Below are 13,334 nucleotides of genomic sequence, written 5' to 3' on the forward strand. Positions count from 1 at the left end.
TCTCTGGATGCTGTTTTCTTAATTGCAATTAACAGTCACTTCTGACCCACCGCATCTTCTCCTCCCCCTGCATTCTTCCCCACTCCCTCCTCCTGAAAAATCAAATGGCAAAAGAATTAGAGAAATCCAACAGAAATTAACCCCCCTCAAGTCTTCCTTTTCAAAGGTCACAGTGTCTTTCAGTAATCGCAACAACATGGCAAAGAGGATGAATATTAATAAGGTCTGTTGGAATGCTTATGTACTTGGAGAAAGAGGAAGGGGGCTCCTCTGGACATTGAGCAACTGTATTTTGCCTCAAGCTAAAGGGAGTAAGAAGGACCAGAAATGCTTTCATAAGTTAAAAAATAATAATAAACTGGTACGAGAGTTGCATCCAGGTTGGATGGCAGTTTTGAAGCACTCTGGCTGCGCATTAGAGAGGTCTTGCTTTGCCTTCCAGTATCACTATGGTGAGACACATCCTGGGCTGCAATTCAGGGGGAAAGGTGTGAGAAGGTGCGAGCGAGGTTCACGAGGTCTCTGGCTCTGCAGAAGAATTTCCACCTGGAATCTATTTCACAGGTGTCTCTTCCTCGTTTGTCTCATGGGTAAAGTGGGAACAACAATCCACTACTGATATAAGACCTCAGTAAGACATTTTTATTATTATTCCAGGTGCAAATTCCTTTGGGATAATAAGATAGCTGGGTGAGACACACAAGACCCACACTGAGATGCAACTGTAGACAGGCTATGCCCTACATTGTGGTTGCTTGTAGCCCCAGATGGCTCTTGTCTGTGCTATGGATTCATCTTCATGATAGACTGTGCTCCAAAGACTTTGGCCACCAGAATGGCTGAGCCCATGCAGTGTCCTGTGCTTTCCCCTTGCCTCTGAGAGTGAGATTCAGTGATCCAAAATGTAGGCAGCCAATCATATAGGCTCCTCCTTTTGTTAATGAGAAAGGAAAAGTACTTCCTAAGAGCAACTCAACCACTTGGATCAGCAGCTTGGACCAGACATCAAGGTTTTAGATGGCTAAATCCTCTCCTCCTGACATTCCTCAAGCAATCATATCAACTAGTCATTGTCTCTGCTGGTGATCAGTGTCTTGTAACCACCCATGAAGTTTTGGATGTCTCCTTCTCAATCCACATCAGCAGACAGGCCCTTACCGTACTTGCTGGCTGAGGTCCGGGAGACCGTGGAGTTGTTGACTGCGTTGTAGGCAGTGACTTGCTTGGAGACTAAAGCTACCACAGATCCATCTGGCACCTGTAGAGAGAAAAAGGAACCTTGTCAATAAGCTTCTGAGAACTGGCTGGGGAGCACGCCAAGGAGAACAGAGATTCGACCAGCAGAAACTGAGCTGTAAACCAGTGTCACTGTAGGCGGGACGGTAGTTTTGGTCCAAAGCTTCAAATGCTTTCTTGAGGAGGTCTGTTAATAAAAAAGACACTAAAAGTCTTGTTATATGGCTAGAAGCCTGGACCTGGGCAATAGGACAACTGATGACAAAGTAGACTCTGCTCCATCCAGGTCCTCATTCAAAATCCAGTGACAAAAATGCAAGTCTTTGTATTAACCTCAGTAAAGCTGCCAGCAAGCACTTCACAAGGAAGTTCTTATGCAGAACAGGAGTATGAGAAGAATAAAATGATCTGAGCTATTTCAAACATTGAAGACGGCATGTGCCATAAGGATGATAAAACTGATGTGAAATTTTCTATTCCTTCCACCTAGCTGCAAGTGATATCTAGGTGCCTAGCTCAGATATGGTTATCTCCATTTTCCACCTTGATGGGTCCTGTTAAATTCTCCATACACATTCTCCTTCTTCCACGTGACAAATGAACTACTGGACTGAAGTGAGTACCACAACTGTGCCAGATTTGGAGTGCCTGTGCTCCAGGATGTCACAGAATAGCATTTCAATAGCATTTCAATAGAAAACAGAGTTTTCTGAAACAAGCCAGACTTTCCAGCTCTACGGTTAGGCGATTCATGTGGGTCCTGTATCAGAAATGTTAACAAGCCGGTGGCTCAGAGGAGCCATATCAGAAATATCTGTGATAAATAAGACATCATAAAAAGGAGATAGGTGGAAAAAAAAAAAAACCTGCTAAGAACACCTAACTCTTGTCTGTGTAATAATAATAATTAGCACTTGCATAGAGTTTTTCATCTTCAAAGCACTGCAGAGGCTAATTAAATAGGCCCTCAGCAATCATGGAAGGCAATAATTGGCTCTTTGTAGTTTTAAACCCACACTAGAGATGGGGAAACTGAGGCAACAGGAATATCAGTGTCTGTCCCAGCGTGTTCTGTGTCTGCCCTCGGGATAGCCAAGGTAAATGATGTAGAGTTCAGCACCCTGGCAGCTGAGACCTGCTCTGTCCCAGCTCATCTATATAGCTGGGAGCTCATTGCCTGAAGCAAACAGCTGGAAAAAGCATGGAAGGGAAAGAAAATTATGCCTTTTTTTTTTTTTTTTTTTTATTTATGAAATAAAATAGAAAACATCCCTGCTCCCCCTGAAAAACATGTTCTGGAGTCAGCCAGCAATGCTTAAGTCAATCTGAAGTGAAAAGCTTAGTTTCCTTTTCAAATTATTCCTTGCTGCCTCCTCAGGTCAGCTTTTAAATGAAAAAAAATCTTGTTATAAAACATAGATAGAAAAGGTGTGATTGAGGAAACGACAAAATTGTCAGCATTGGATTAAACTTAATGAGGTTTGGATTGGGGTTCTTTTTGGCAAGGAGGGAAAGGACTGGGGAAACTTTTGACCAAAACTCCATTTTTTATGACATCTATCGCTTGTGTAAGATATTTTTGGACTTCTTTAGCCCTCTCTTATGAATCTCAGGGTCATGGTGAGATGGATGTCAACAGGATGGATACACTCAGAACAAGTGATCTACCCAGTTATTGCCCACTCAACTGTTGTTTACTTCTGCATCTTAGAGAATAACACTTTGCCCTTCTTCTTTTCACTTTCTTGGCTGATCTACCTTCTACCTACCCATCCTCTCCCACAGTTACCTGGTAGTGTGCCAGGGTGTTGAGTCTCTTCCAGTCATTCTCTATCTTGGTTGTGATGTCTTCATCCTGAAGGATCATCCTTGCCCCACTTGCTTGCCGCCACTCTGCAAGGAGAAGAGGGACACTGAACTCTGTTGTTCAAAGACTCTGAGATAGGGGACAGAGCCTTGGTAGTCCCTGTGCCCATGACCCATGTGGTCACACACACGCAGGCTGCATCCATGTAGCGGCACGTCAGCCATTGCCACAACCCTCTGTCAGATGCCTCCAACCACATACAACATATGGATGCACACATGTCCAGAGCCCATGAGGATAGATGAATCATGAAAGGTTCGAGGAGGTGGTTCAGGAAAGCAAAAATCAGTGACATATGGTAAAGTGCAGAGATGAGACCTTGGTTATCCGCACTGGTTTCTTCAGCCTTGATAAAATGATTTTGCTGTCACAAAACAACTTTTGCACAGGAAACACCCACCCCTTTAAAACAGAAATCAGAACACAGAGAAGTTGCCTATAGAAATGAGAAGTCCAAGGCTGGTGCATAGCTGCACACAATGGTGAGCTCTATACAGAGAAATAATGCACAGAATCATAGAATCGTAGAATCACAGAATAGTTTGGGTTGGAAGGAACCTTCAAAGCTCACCCAGTCCAACCCCTGCCATGAGCAGGGACATCTTAACATGGCTATTTCCAAGACCAACCTGTCCTTGTATATGTTAGCCATCACCATGGGTCAGGGGTAATTCAATGTCACTCATGTCAGTGATATAAATTAGTGCCTGGTTCTCTTTTCTTTAGCAGTATGGACACAGCCTTTATCAATACCTGAGATTTGTCTAACTGCCAAGATCTAGACACAGACAGGGCTCTCCTGGGCAGACCAGCATCTTCTTCAGCACTGCACCAGACCCTGTACTGGGGTCAGGTTGTCTTCATTGCTGCTCCCTCAACACTTCTTGACAATCAAATTGCAAAGTTGATCCCAAATCAGGAAGCCCTTAGCTTTGAGCACAGCAGAGACACACCAGGGAGAAGATCCAGAGACAGAAGCAACACCTTGCTCCATGGAGCACATAATCTACTAGCCTTCAGCAACGTGTCTGTGTGCAGAAGGGCTTTATTTTCAGACTGCATCCGGTTCTCCAGCCTCTATCTTGAAATGATGAATGCTCCTCTCCTTCTGCAGGACCGGAGCACCCCATCACTTCCTAGGTATCACCTTTTCCTCAAATCTTGAAGAGTGCTTTCCCCACAGAGAACTCACAGACTTACCTATAGGTGAGGAACACAAGGACAAAACTGAAAGGAGGGAAACGTAGTATCACTGGGTGGCATCACAGAAAACTGTAGCTTAACCACAGACAACTTGGACCATCCAAAGATTCCCTTTTGGTTGTCGTGTCTCAATCACATACGGTTTAGCCAGAACCATAGCAGAAAGTCTATTCACTTGAGAGAGTTAATTAAAATGAACTCTGGGATATGGAGGCATCACCTGCCACCCCTGCTTATTTCTCCTAATATAAAAATGCAAGGACCGTTGCAAATTTCTTTCAGTTTCAGCAGTTTTCTTATCACATAATTAAAATGTATTGGGAAAGCCACCCTTGCCTTTATTATTCATTTAAATTAGCAGAAAGAGGTCAACTGCTGTGTTTATTGCTGGATGTTACTTTGACTGGAGATACTCAGAGAGTAAGCAAAGGTTATCTTGGCTGAGCCCTGATCCTGAACTGCTCATCATTTACTCCAGCTCACCAGATCCTCACCTATATTATCTTTGTGATATCCAAGGGTGATGCTCTGTTCATTCCCACTTGGACCAGATTCCCAGAAGCTAACTGATCACAGATACTGCTTGGAAAAACAGAAAATGCTGAAATTCAGGCTGGACTGGGAAATAGTGTTCTTATGATATGCCCCACAGGGTGCCTAAGCCACTTGTGCTGTCACAGAGTGTGTATTTCATGCACCTTCCTTATGGTCTCTTGGGGACAGTGTCTCTTTGACCTCTTTCCTTCAGGGCTCTAGATGTTCCTATGGTCTTCCTCTCCCCTGACTTATCTTTGAGGAGGTATACACACTCATGTGGTATTTTGGGAGGGATGCACAGGTTCTCAGTGTTGCATTTGGCTCTGATATGAGGGGTAGGCACAGCTTTCCTCATTTTCTGCTTTATTTGTATTCAAAGGCTGGACAAGGTCCTCAGAGCAGCACAAGCTTTTGCTCTGCTCCTGGGGAGGTGGGGATGTTGTGGCATATCCCCTCAAGCCCTTTGTGCTTCTGCATAGGCACAGGGGTTTACCAAGCCCTTCCTCTTAGAATCATAGAATAGTTTTGGTTGGAAGGGACCTTCAAAACTCATCTAATCCATCCCCCCTGCCATGAGCAAGGACATCTTCACCCAGATCAGGTTGCTTAGAGCCCCATCCAACCTGGCCTGGGATGTCTCCAGGGATGGGGCATCCACCACCTCTTGGCCATCCTGCAGAAAAAGGCCGTGCAATGAAGAGGAAGGGGCAGTCTGACTCTGCACAAGACCCAATCCTGAGCAAGACAAAGGGAAAAAACAACCTCCAGGGCAGGTTCAGAGCATCTGGCTTTGCTTTTGCAGCCTGTTTGCCCTGACCAAACACAAATCACTTCATCTGAACAATGAAAGGCAAAGGACCCCCAGTTGTGCACCCCCAACTCTTCCTAGTCTCAGAGGAGTACTGCATGGTCCCCTTCTCCATGGGTGCCAGATGAAGTGGTCACACACCAGTCTGCAAGGAAATGCAATGTCTGCAAGCAAGGGAATGGGAAGGGAGGGTGCAGAGGAGAAGGTGACCCTGACATCCATTTTCACAGCATTAAGTGAAAACTCTTAGCTTTGTCCTCGCTAGCAGCACCCTGTCCCCTGTCTCATAAGATCTGTGCACTCCTCTGCGAGCTGGTACAAAGGAAAGACATACTCCAATCCAATTTGTTACACTTCCACCTTCCAGAGAGAGGGGGAGCGAGGTAAAAAATCCCATTATCTTTATCAAGCCTTCCAATCTGGAGCAGTGGTAAATGCAAACTCAGGAGACAGCTGCTGTGAAGCCTTTATATTTCATTCAGCAGATAGTGTATCTTTTTATTGCATGCAGGAATTACTTCTTTTTTTCTTTTTCTCTCTTTTTTTTTTTTTTTTTCCTAAGAAACAACCTCTCTGTTCAACTTGACTGGGGAAAAGGAAATTCCAGAGGCCTTTGACAAAGAGGTGCTGCTTTGAGCTGCAGCAATACCAGCTAGGGAAAGACTCTATGGGGAACTGGGATATCGGTAGATGTCCTCCTGCATCTCAAAACCTACAGAAAACATTACACCTCTCTTGTGCCTTCTCCGTGATCTGTGTCACCCTGAAGATGCTCATTGAATAAAGGCGAAAAGTGCAGCAGAGGGAACATTTTTATGGGCAACTGAAACACCCAGGTGGATGGAAGACTTGCCAGCTCACTCCAGGTGCCTTCATCTGAGCTACTCATCATCAATTACCCCATCGTGTACAGGAACTTCTAGGTCATGATGCTTACAACCCATTTCAGTCAACTCTATGTCATACAGTGTGCTGCCCATCCTTCTAAAGACCCAACTGTCCCATGAAGGGGAGGGAAATGGTTTGTGCTTGACTCCGCATGTGGAACAAATGCATGTGGCTTGCACAAGTTCGCTGCCTATTTCATGATCATTTGTGCTCATGAAGGATTAATCTGAAGAGCTGGAGGGCTATTTTTAGTCCTATGAGTATTTTTTCACTTCCCAATAATTTCCACGTGAGAGACAGATTGGCACAGAAAACAGGAGAATAAACCTTTTGTTTGTATGCTGCAGGGCACCGGTATAATCAGATGGGTAGGAAGCAAAAATGGGTAGATGTCTAGTATGTAATGACCTCTAGGAAGAGAGAAGAAACTCAGCTCTGCTTCTGAGGTGGAGAAAGGACTGTCATGGTTGGGGAAAGAAAAATAATATCAGAACGCATAAAAGGAAGATGACTGGGAAATATTTCATCCTCAATACGCAAGTTGTGTGCCTTACTGTACATACACTAGAGTTAGAATCAGTTTAAATGGCCTCTAAAGCTTGAACCCCCCACCCCAGAACTTCACCATGGGTGAGGCAGCAGAATCTTGTCCTGACATGGTCCACAATGAGCCTGAGAGAGCATCCCTGGGTGCAAGGCAATTAACCGAGCAGCTCTTGTCACCTCAGCAGTCCATTTCAAAAAGCAACCGAAACACAGGGAAGAGTGAATGCTTCAGCATGAAGCCGAATCCCTGTTTTGTGGTCCTCACACCCTAATGCTCTTCCAAAGACGGAGCATTTTATTTATGGTGGGGGCTGTAAAAAATAATAATAGCAGAAATAGCCGCTGAAGAAAGAAGCCTTTACTCAGAGGGCTGCAATTCAGGTTTTGGACTAGAATGTAACCTCAGGGTGTCCAAAATAAGTGCTTTCAGCTGACAACCCCCTCCATGAGTTGTCTGGGTAACTGCAAAACATTATGACATTTGCGACACATACAAGTCACTCTGCCTGCAGCTACCCTGCGTTTAACAACTCCAAATAACTCATTAGCTTGTTTGCTTTCTTCCGTGTGAGCAATCTGGCCTTAGCATGGACAGAAAGCCCAGAAAATTGTGATGGTAATAGAAAATGGTGTTGCTGCTTAGAAAACCGTCCATTTCAAGGCCAGATTACAGTCATCTGCTCTGACCTAGAGTTTTGCATGGACTGGCAGGGCTGATCCAGCTGCCTTTGCGGTTCTGAGCGTTCAGCCTGGGGCAGGTTGATCCTGAGAGCTCTGTGCTGCTTTTTGGAGGTCAGCAGTGCTTTTTGCTCTCTCCTTGCTGCCTTCGCTGTCAGTGAAGGATGCCAGGTGCCAACAAACATCTTTTCCTGCAAAGGGGTTGGGCTGGAGCTTTGAATATCCTCTTGTTCCTGTTTCACCCATAGCAGCCCTGTTCCTCCCACCTTGTTAGCTGCTGTGCTAAAGGAGCCTGCAACTATATTGCTGCTGGCTAAGACTCTTCTACTAGATTATGGGGGATTTTGTGATTTATTTTGTGGTTTTTTTGCCCGACTGCATCGTCAGTGCTATTAACCAAACACCTGCTCATTAAGTAGTCTCCTGTCAGCATGGGCAAAGCTGTATTCTGAGGGGTGCACACGCTCATAAACGCTTTCTGGGACTTGTTGGTCCTCAGCATCACTCAGCAGGTCAATATTTCTTAAAACAGCAGCAGAGCTGGATGCAAAATTGTCAGGCTCCGTCTGGGACCCTGCACACACATTTCTGTATCTGTCAGTTGTCAGAGCCATGGTAAAATCTGCAGACTCCAGTTTATCCCTCATATTTGCAACATTCAGGTAAGATTCCTTCCTCCCAGTATGTATGCATCGCTCACCCCCATAAGAGAAAAACTACATCATGCTCATACCCAGTCTGAGATCTGAACGTAATGGGCTCTGTGGCCACCATCCAGCATCAAATAAGTAAAAAGATCACAGAATCAGGAAACTCCACTCCTCCAGTCTCCCGTGCCCTGGTACCCTGCCCTGCCAGCCCCGTGCTCACCCTGTCACTCATCATTCCCCCACCGACTCACAGCAGCTCCAAAGTCATCTTGGGTCCTTTCTTGATGATGTCTATGATCTGCTCTTTATTGCTGCTGGTTTTGGCAGCTTGTTTCATTATTCTAACTGCCTCCACGAGCAGGAATCTTGCTGCAGTTTCTGTCAGGAATCTCCTCCTCCTCTACACATACACACATGCATATAGACTCTTAACTTTAATCCCTGACCTCTCTTTCCTGCCTCCATTGCTGCTGTGAATTGTTTCTCAGTGTCAGTCCGTTCCTTCTCCTCTTCGTTCCTCTTCTGCGTTGCTGGGTTTCATAGACTCCATCATTTTCCATTCAAGTCTCTTTCACTGAAGGTCAGTGAGGGGAAATCCTGGCAGAGACAGCTACAATACAGTCCCCAGCTGCCTATCACAGACATCAGCAATGCCATGAGCAGATTTTTCTACATTCTTTCACAGTAGCCTCCAGTTGCTGTGTCGCATCTGCCTCTGGACCCCAACTTCAGACATCTCACTCTTTCCAGCATCCTTCCTCCAGATTTTGGGCAGAGACAGATCTTGGCCTCAGAGACATCAGGTTGCACAGCTCCCTGCATGCCCCATAGATCAAAAACACAACTGCCTAGAAACGCAAGTGAGGTTGGTGCACATCTTTCCACCCTCCAAACAGAGCCATGCAGGAAGGAGCAAACCATAGAGAAAAAAGAAACCATTAATACATTAACAGAAGGACTAATCTTTCCTTAAGACCTTCTAGACCTCTGCAGAAAGGAAACCTCAGAGCAGCAGCTCCCAGACCTGCTGTTGGTGCTGGCAGGAGAGGGAAGCAGTCAGGGGTGCAATGGATGCAGCCACTGAACAAGAGAATGTTGCAGCCACTGAACAGAGAATGTTTCATCCCCTTTCACATGCCCATACAATGAGTAATTAATACTGCTTGAGCTGTGATTATCTCATCAAGAAGGTATATATAATCCAAACCATCAATATTCAGAGAAGAGCTGGGAATAAACCTCTGCAGCCTGAACACGGCTGACAACACCACCTTGGGCATTCAGGGCTCTTTTTCCAGGGGTCTTTGGCAGGAAAGTGAGAATAGCCCCCATATATGCCTTTTCCATACCCTTGTCTAAGCTGAATTCTGTGAGCAGATAAAGCAGGGTGGCTTTTTAAGTCCTCAAGGACAAAGATTTCATAAGGCAGGAGAATATGCATCACTTTAATCATTCACTTCTTCCCTTCCACCATCACTGCTGCTCTGCCTTACACAAGTACCAAGGTTATACCCAGTCTGGATATATGGCACTTGCTTCAAGAAACAGTGTCTAGATCATGTTTAGTTGTCTTCCATCTCCCAGCTCCCCTCTCCCCTCTGTCCAGGGACAATCAGGGGCCCTTGTGCACTCACATACCCAAATCCATATCAGCAGCTTTGGGCCGGTGGGAACAGGGCACGTTCTTGAAGATGGCATCAAGGATCTTCTCCTTGACCTGCGTGATGGTGTCACAGTTCAGGATCTTCACCGGGATCTCAGGGCTGTTCACATTGTCGGGGTTCACACAGCTCAGGACCTGTGAGAGATACAGTTGAGACACACTGTGCATTTTACAGCAGCCACGGGGACCCTGTGGTCACCCATCCGCAGTCACCTTCTCGCAGGTCCCTGCCTCCTACAAGCCAGAGGGATCTAGAATGTAATAAGGTGGAAAACGTGTACCGAGAGTATTCCCTTCTTTGAGAGGGTATGGAGAGCTGGTTTCACACAAGGGGGTTGCATCCATCCATGCCTGTGCTCCTCTCAACCCTCTTGTCCAGTGAATCAAAGGTAACTCAGGATTTGGCCCTCAGCTGAGTGATGTGGGCTCCCCGATGTTGCAGCCAGAGACAGTGAAGGTTTTTCTGAACTTGTGTCTCACGCCACTTATCTCTGTGAAGTGAAACTTCTATACTTGTGGGAACAGCCCCTTATATTTGAGTCTCATCTCCTTGGTTATCTTTGCTATATTAATAAAAGAAAGTCCATGAGTATCAGCTCAGGTTCTGACATTTTCAGTAAAAATGTTGACCAGGCAATGGTCATTGACACACTGTCTTCGTAGAAACAATTAAAAATGCAATCAGGCCTAACGCTATTTGGAGCTGAACTGATATCCAAAAGGTTCTCCAGAACTTTTCTTGGCCTCTGATTTATTCCCCGCTCCCTAGAGGGCTGGTAAGGTGACCTAATTCGATAGTGGCCTCCTAACATTGCCACCTGACTTCCACAATTCAGGTAAAAGTGTTTTTCAGTTGCTCAAAGTTAAGTTTGCCCATCTTCTGCCCAGCACAGCACTGATCAAGACCCTTCTCAGAAGTACATTATCAATTTGAAACACAAGACTTCTTAAAAAATATATAAAAAAGAAACATAAAACAACAACAACAAAACCTTTCACATGTAGAACAAGAAAACTGACCCAACTAGAGAGGCCTCTCATTTCTTGGAAGGTGAATATAATTTTATCCAAAGATTCTGTTCAAGAGTAAATGCGAAGCATATGGGGTGGTGAAGGAGAGAGATGCCTTAAACACATACACATAGTGGTTAACAGCCATCTGCCCACTATTTCTTGGCCATTTCTATGTTGAACATTCTGCTTTCTCTCGGTTACAGGAGTGTGAAGTCTATAAACTTTTATAAACTTAACACACCTTTGCACTTGGAAGGAGTGTTCAGCGATGCTTCTGGCTATATATACGGTCATTAAATGTTTCTGTACTACTTTTACAAGTGCAGACATGTTAGTTTTGATGCCTTAGACAAATTCTACTGTGACTATAAATTCTCTTCTCTGGGGCACAATAGGCACTGGACTCTCCATCACTTTCCTTTTTAAGCTACTAAGATGTAGTGGGATCTCAAAATGGCTTGAAACTGGGTGTAATCATATCAGTATAATTATATATTGGCTCTCCAGGCTCCCTTTGGTGCTGTCATGCTCAACTAAGAGGGACTTGTGAATATATTGCTTACAAAGAGCTCTGTGATCTTTCTGGATGAAAGAGGAGATGTAAATATGAGATATTGATTAGATCATAATGCTATTATTTATATGTCACTTCCAGGAGTATTGAAGAAGCATCAATTTAAATAATAATAATGGCACAGATTTACAGTTCTGTGGCATCTTTCATCTCACAGGATCACAGAACTAAACATAAAAAGCACTGCTGAAATGCATCCAGTGTTGAGGTTATTAGTTGTCCTCCTCCCATTGCCCATCTGTAGGGAAATGAAGCAGTGATAACAGATTAGGACAGTTCTTTTGAGAGTGCTATGGGGGTCACACATAGTTCTGGAGACCCAGTTACTTTTTAGGTTTATCTCTCAGTGACCCAAGCTGATGCCAGTCAGACCAAGCTGTGTGGCGTGACTTATCTCTGGTGCAAACACCTGGGCTTCAGTTCAGTTCCCCACATGAAAACACTTAGTGCTCTTTAAAGTAATCTGGGCTACCATGTCAGACATCTAGCTGCTGGTCCAGAATGGCCAATATCTCTTGTAGGTGCTGATCAGTGCCCACCACAACACTGCCCACCATGCAGGTCTTGGCCTTTCACTAGAAGAAAGACATAGAATCCTAGAGTCATCTGGGTTGGAAGGGAACTTCAAAGGACGGTAAGGTGCTGGAGCAAGTTCAGAGAAAGGCAACATAGCTGGTGAAGGGTATGGAGCACAAATCTTGTGAGAAGAGGTGGAGGGAGTTTTAGAAAAAACTTATTCACACAAAGGGCTGTGGGACATTGGAACAGGCTGCCCAGGGCAGTGGTGGAGTCACCATCCCTGGAGGGGTTTAAAAGGCGTGTAGATGAGATTCTTAGGGACATGGGTTAATGGTGGACTTGTCAGTGTCGGATTAATGGTTGGAGTCAGTGATCTTGAGGGTCTTTTCCAACCAAAATGATTCTATGCAATGTGGACCACCACCCAAATGGAAGCTGACAGAGGTGATTTGCTCTTATAACTTTGTTGTCCTTGAATTTCATGGGGTGCCAACTTCTGAATGGCCGAAAAGCTCTGCCTGGGTGAGCCAGAATCATTTATGTCCTGACTCAAGTAGTCTTTGCTCTTTTTTCTGGATCAGCTGGAAGAAGAAGGAACAGGGAAGGCAATATCTCAAAGGGCTGTGCAGAGATTGTTTGCCCTTAGTGGTCCCTAGTATAGATGGGGGCTGCTGGTGCTACCTGTAAACTCCAAAACTCCAGTGTGTTCATTTCAACAACAGTCAAGAGGCTTCTTTCATTATTTTGGGGAATTTGAGCATTTCTTATAGAAATCAATGCTCTCCTCAAAGCACAGTTGTTTTGACATATGTGTCCCAGGCTTCACATGGACTTTCAGCTGGTATTTTCCAACTGTTCTCTCGTGGAGCAGAAAATTTTTCTCAGTACAAAGACTTCAGGAATTTGCAGGATATACCTGTGTATTGCATACACTAAATGGCTCTTCTTGGAAACTGACATGGGCCTTATTGAAGTAATCATTACTCTACAGATTGAAAATATCGGCTCCTCATCTAACAGGCTGAAGTTCCTAATCATAATAAGGTGTTTACAATGGCAAGTGAGATTCCTACCACTTCTGTGGGAATCTTCCCAAGGATTTCGTCTGTTCTCTCTCCAGCTTTCTATAGATTGTCCCTGCTTGGTATGTC

The 13,334-nt window shown here is 44.8% G+C and overlaps 1 protein-coding gene across 1 annotated transcript in view; it reads right to left on the bottom strand.

The window, feature by feature from the left end:
* The window catches only part of PLXNA4 (plexin A4), a 488,679-nt gene that overhangs the window by 26,363 nt on the left and 448,982 nt on the right, over nt 1-13,334 (bottom strand). Inside the window, exons 25-27 of the mRNA XM_065829757.2 lie at nt 10,052-10,211; nt 3,026-3,129; nt 1,159-1,258 (exon numbers count right to left, since the gene is read on the bottom strand). Of these exons, the coding sequence (XP_065685829.1) occupies nt 1,159-1,258; nt 3,026-3,129; nt 10,052-10,211 (364 nt within the window). The remainder of the gene's footprint in view (nt 1-1,158; nt 1,259-3,025; nt 3,130-10,051; nt 10,212-13,334) is intronic.

This window comes from Patagioenas fasciata, chromosome 1 (genome assembly GCF_037038585.1).
Source record: "Patagioenas fasciata isolate bPatFas1 chromosome 1, bPatFas1.hap1, whole genome shotgun sequence".
Classification (NCBI taxonomy): domain Eukaryota; kingdom Metazoa; phylum Chordata; class Aves; order Columbiformes; family Columbidae; genus Patagioenas; species Patagioenas fasciata.